The sequence below is a fragment of the Notothenia coriiceps genome, unplaced genomic scaffold, assembly GCF_000735185.1.
Source record: "Notothenia coriiceps isolate Sejong01 unplaced genomic scaffold, NC01 NC01_scaffold00037246, whole genome shotgun sequence".
In the NCBI taxonomy this organism is placed as follows: Eukaryota; Metazoa; Chordata; class Actinopteri; order Perciformes; family Nototheniidae; genus Notothenia; species Notothenia coriiceps.
Genome location: NW_011369947.1, coordinates 18,032,660 through 18,036,537, shown reverse-complemented (window position 1 = coordinate 18,036,537; position 3,878 = coordinate 18,032,660). Strand labels below are relative to the sequence as shown.

Here is a 3,878-nt window from a genome sequence, read left to right as displayed (position 1 = left end):
AACTGCCTAATGATGGAGTGATCAATTTATGAAATGAAATGTGTCTTTTGACCACAGAACTTTTCATAAAGACCCCTCGAGGTGCAATTTTCATTATTAAACATTTGACAAACACAGTATAAAATAGGACTCTCTCTCTCTTTCTCTCCCCCTCTCTCTCTGCGTCTCTTTGTCTCTCCGCCTCTCTATCAGTTCAGAGCCCCCCCCTCTTTCTCTCCTCTGGCTCGCTCTTTCCCTCCCCAGATTCTCTCCTCTATTCCGCCTCTCCTCCTCGCTGTGCACCTGCTCCGCCCTCCTCCTCCTCCTCACTCAGAGCAGGGCTCCGTCCCCGCCAAGTGATGCTCCGAGGCGGCGCTCATCGGTGGCTTCTCACCGCCCGCTGCACGGAGGACCTCTCCGCTCCGGCTGGTTGTTTCTCCTCTGGAAATAGCAGTGAAGGACCGCACAACATGGGAATGTAACCGGGCTCATGAGAGAGTGAGCTGGAGGAGGGTAGGACGACGAAGAAGCACTCAAGTCCCATTCGAGAGTAGAGGAGAGAGGCAGGAGGAGGAGGAGGGGGAGTCCGGGGAAACGGTCCCGCTGGGACGGGGGAACGGTTTTACGTTGTTTTAAATGAACCTATTTCTGCTGTTTGGTTGAGAACATCAAAGGATTTAAACGAAGGGTTCTTGGAGTGTCGTTCCTCTGTTTGTGATGGAGTGAGGAGCCTATGGTAACTTAAGCCTCGCCATGAAATCAGTGTTTTTCAGCCGCTTCTTCATCCTGTTGCCCTGGGTCCTGATTGTCATCATCATGATCGATATCGATAGTAAAAGGGCGATCCGGACTCCAGGAGTCGGGCGGACCGGGAGGGTTCAGCGGGCTGCCCGGACCGGCACACCGGGGGGGACCGGCACCCAGAACCAGTCCGCTCTCCCGGTTATCTACGCCATCACCCCGACTTACACCCGTCCGGTGCAGAAAGCGGAGCTCACCCGTCTGTCCCACGCCTTCAGGCAGGTGCCCCGGCTGCATTGGATCGTAGTGGAGGACTCGACCACTAACACGGAGCTGGTGGCGCGCTTCTTGGCGCGGTGCGGCGTGCCGTACACGCACCTGCACGTGTTCACTCCCCGCAGGTTCAAGCGCACCGGGATGCCACGCGCCACTGAACAGAGAAATGTGGCTCTAATTTGGCTCCGCCAGCACCGGAACAGGCGGGACACCGGGGTGGTGTTCTTCGCGGATGATGACAACACATACAGCCTCGAGCTGTTTGAGGAGGTAAGCGACATTTAATCACCCCCTCAGTCCTCCTGTTGCCACTGTCTTTCCTGCTCATTCAGCTCCCAAGAGCATCATGGGAGTTACAACATGTGCCCTTTAACGTTAGCTGTAAGCTAGTTTTTAAACTTAAGAGTTTTAGTTTGAAAAACACAAACATCCACATGGAGTTTAAGATTCTTAAGTCAACACATCAAATAAAAACAATAGCCCAGGCAATGGTAAAATTAATAAAAAAGTTGCAAAATACACGCTAAACAACACAATGTTACTTCTGAAGGAAAGCGTGACCAAACGCACCATTTTCCGGGACAGCCATTCAGAAACGGGATCTGCAGCATACCCGTTCCAGCGTCATACTTTTACATAATTTAACGATAATTAATATTGATGCATAAACAAGTCAACAGCATTGTAATGTTATGTCAAAATTGGTGTTCATCACATGGCCACTTGAGGCAGGCTCCTTGAGTTAGGCCTATGTATTATTAGGTTTTTTTGGTGGCTTTAAAGAGCATCTTGCAGGTTGTTGTTTTTTCTACATTTATGCTTAAACTTGCTTGAAAATTACAATTAAAAAAGTGAGTGTAGGATTTGATATGTTTTACGAGACATAAGGGCAGGAATTCAGAGTGAAAGGAGCAATTTTGAGCTCTGCTCTTAAAAACGGCTTTTTTTTAAGGTCATACGTCAAACGCGTCATATTACATCACAAAGGGGAAACATCTCCGCTCTCTGACCGCGGGTATAGTTAATAGTTGCGTTGAGTTGAGCGGTTGTGTTTTAGTGAGCTGGTATTTTTTTCGGTAGTTTTACATTGTATTTCACCATTTGTAATCATGGTGCAGTATTGTGTTTGTGCAGGTTGCACAAATACCAGCCTGTCAGGACATCGAGTCCACAGTAAAAAGGACCGGAGCTAGCGNGGGGGTTCAGAGGGGGGTAAATGAAAGGCACTGGAAAGCTCAGTGGAGCAGTGATGCAAATTGCTTTTATTCTCACAGCTCTTCACTTCCAGTCTCTGATTTCAGCACCAGCAATGACCTCCCTCTGCTACTTCCCCTCTCCCCCCTTTCATCCCTTCTCTCATCTGCCCCATCCATTCCCTTTTTTCTCTCTCATGTTATTTTCTTCTATTTCTTCTCCCATTTTCCCCTCATTTCTTTACATGAATCTCCTTCCATCTACGTGTCCCTATAGCTTCCCTCTCTCTCTCATATATTCCCTCTCCATCTAAATCCCAAATGGGGGCTCCTGTTGCATTTATTTGCATGCGGTAGAGAAGAAAAAGGTGGAGCGAGAACACATTGGTGGTGGGTGTGAATGGCTTAGATCATTACCGCTAAACAGACACAGCCGAGGGAGCCGTCTAGAGAACAAGGCAGGTGTTGGACCAGTCTCTGAGGTGCTTTATGGGTTTTGAAAAGCCCCATGAAGGATTCAGATTTGAATATATCCACCTCAAAGCTCACCAACATAAAACTTGGCAGACTTCATTTCCAAAATTGGCTTACTTTGCAATCAGGTAAAAGGACGAACCAAGCAATTACATAATTGATTGGCAATTGACTGTTTTGGCAGGTTTTGTTACATCATGTGATTAAGAATGTGAAAAAAAAGATTATTTTTTTTAAAGAGGTATGTTGCTTTAAATTATTTCTATAGTGCACTGACCTTGAAGAGTGGCACTGAATCCTAAAGCAGCCTGCCTCCTCTATCCTCTCTGTGTCTGTCTCCTAATCTGCTCTCCTGCTCTCATTGTAATACCTTTAGTGGGGAGGAAATGTGATCCCTCCACCACTCGGCCATATGTCCATACCACACTCTATCATCCGCCGACTTCAGTTCCTCCAAAAAGCCCTCCAACAACAAGTGGCTTTCAATTTCCTGTCTCACACAGTCGGCATGCCCTCAGCGCCAGGGTATGAGGAACCTGGCATGGGGCACAGCATTTCCAAAGAGGTCTAATAATAAACATGCCTATCCCCTCAGAGCTGTGTGACATATATTCCCCACTCTCCGGAGATCTGTGTATGGAGTCCTTAGTATTCAGCTCTGTATCTGGAACAGCTTGTGCGCTGCATGTAGTAAACTTTTAACAGGAAAGCATACAGGGACTGCAGCAGGGGTTTCACTTGGTCTGTTTACCCCAGAATGAATAATGTTTTAACTGAAAAGGCAGACTGACGGCTCTAATGAAAATATAGAACAAGGAAATTTCTATAACCAAAGGATATTTTTTAATTTATATAACGACATAAGTCTGACCAAAGCTCCTAGACTCTTCGTGGTTTTTTTGTGTAAACTATGACAAATTGCAACAATGACCCGACTCCTGTTTACATTATCTAACCCCTCTTTCCGTCACACTCTCTCTTTCGCTCTTTCTCTAAGTGTCTCTTATCCTTCTTTCTCCGCGGGCTATAAATCCTTGTTTTCCTTCAATACTCTTTCATCATTTACTCTGGCCTGGACATCGCTTTCAAGTGAGCTCACTGCTGAAGGTGAATCCAATTTGGAAGAACCTTTCTTTTTCCCAAGCTCTCTCCCAAAGCAGAGGTTTGCAGCCTTGCCAGTTGGCAGTCGTGCAGCTTAACTGACTACATACAATT

General features: G+C 46.7%; 1 protein-coding gene across 1 annotated transcript; it reads left to right on the top strand.

Moving 5' to 3' along the window:
- The first annotated feature begins 221 nt into the window (after window positions 1–221).
- Window positions 222–3,234, top strand: LOC104966475 (galactosylgalactosylxylosylprotein 3-beta-glucuronosyltransferase 2-like). Its single transcript, XM_010795662.1, has 2 exons — window positions 222–1,266; window positions 3,040–3,234. The coding sequence occupies exons 1-2, from the start codon at window positions 733–735 to the stop codon at window positions 3,232–3,234; spliced, it is 729 nt and encodes a 242-aa protein (XP_010793964.1). The 5' UTR covers window positions 222–732.
- Window positions 3,235–3,878: the final 644 nt, after the last annotated feature.

Coding starts and splice junctions, on each gene's coding strand:
- LOC104966475 (XM_010795662.1), top strand. CDS start 733: ATGAAATCAGTGTTTTTCAGCCGCTTCTTCATCCTGTTGCCCTGGGTC. Junction 1,267..3,039: donor GCCTCGAGCTGTTTGAGGAG/GTAAGCGACATT, acceptor TAATACCTTTAG/TGGGGAGGAAATGTGATCCC.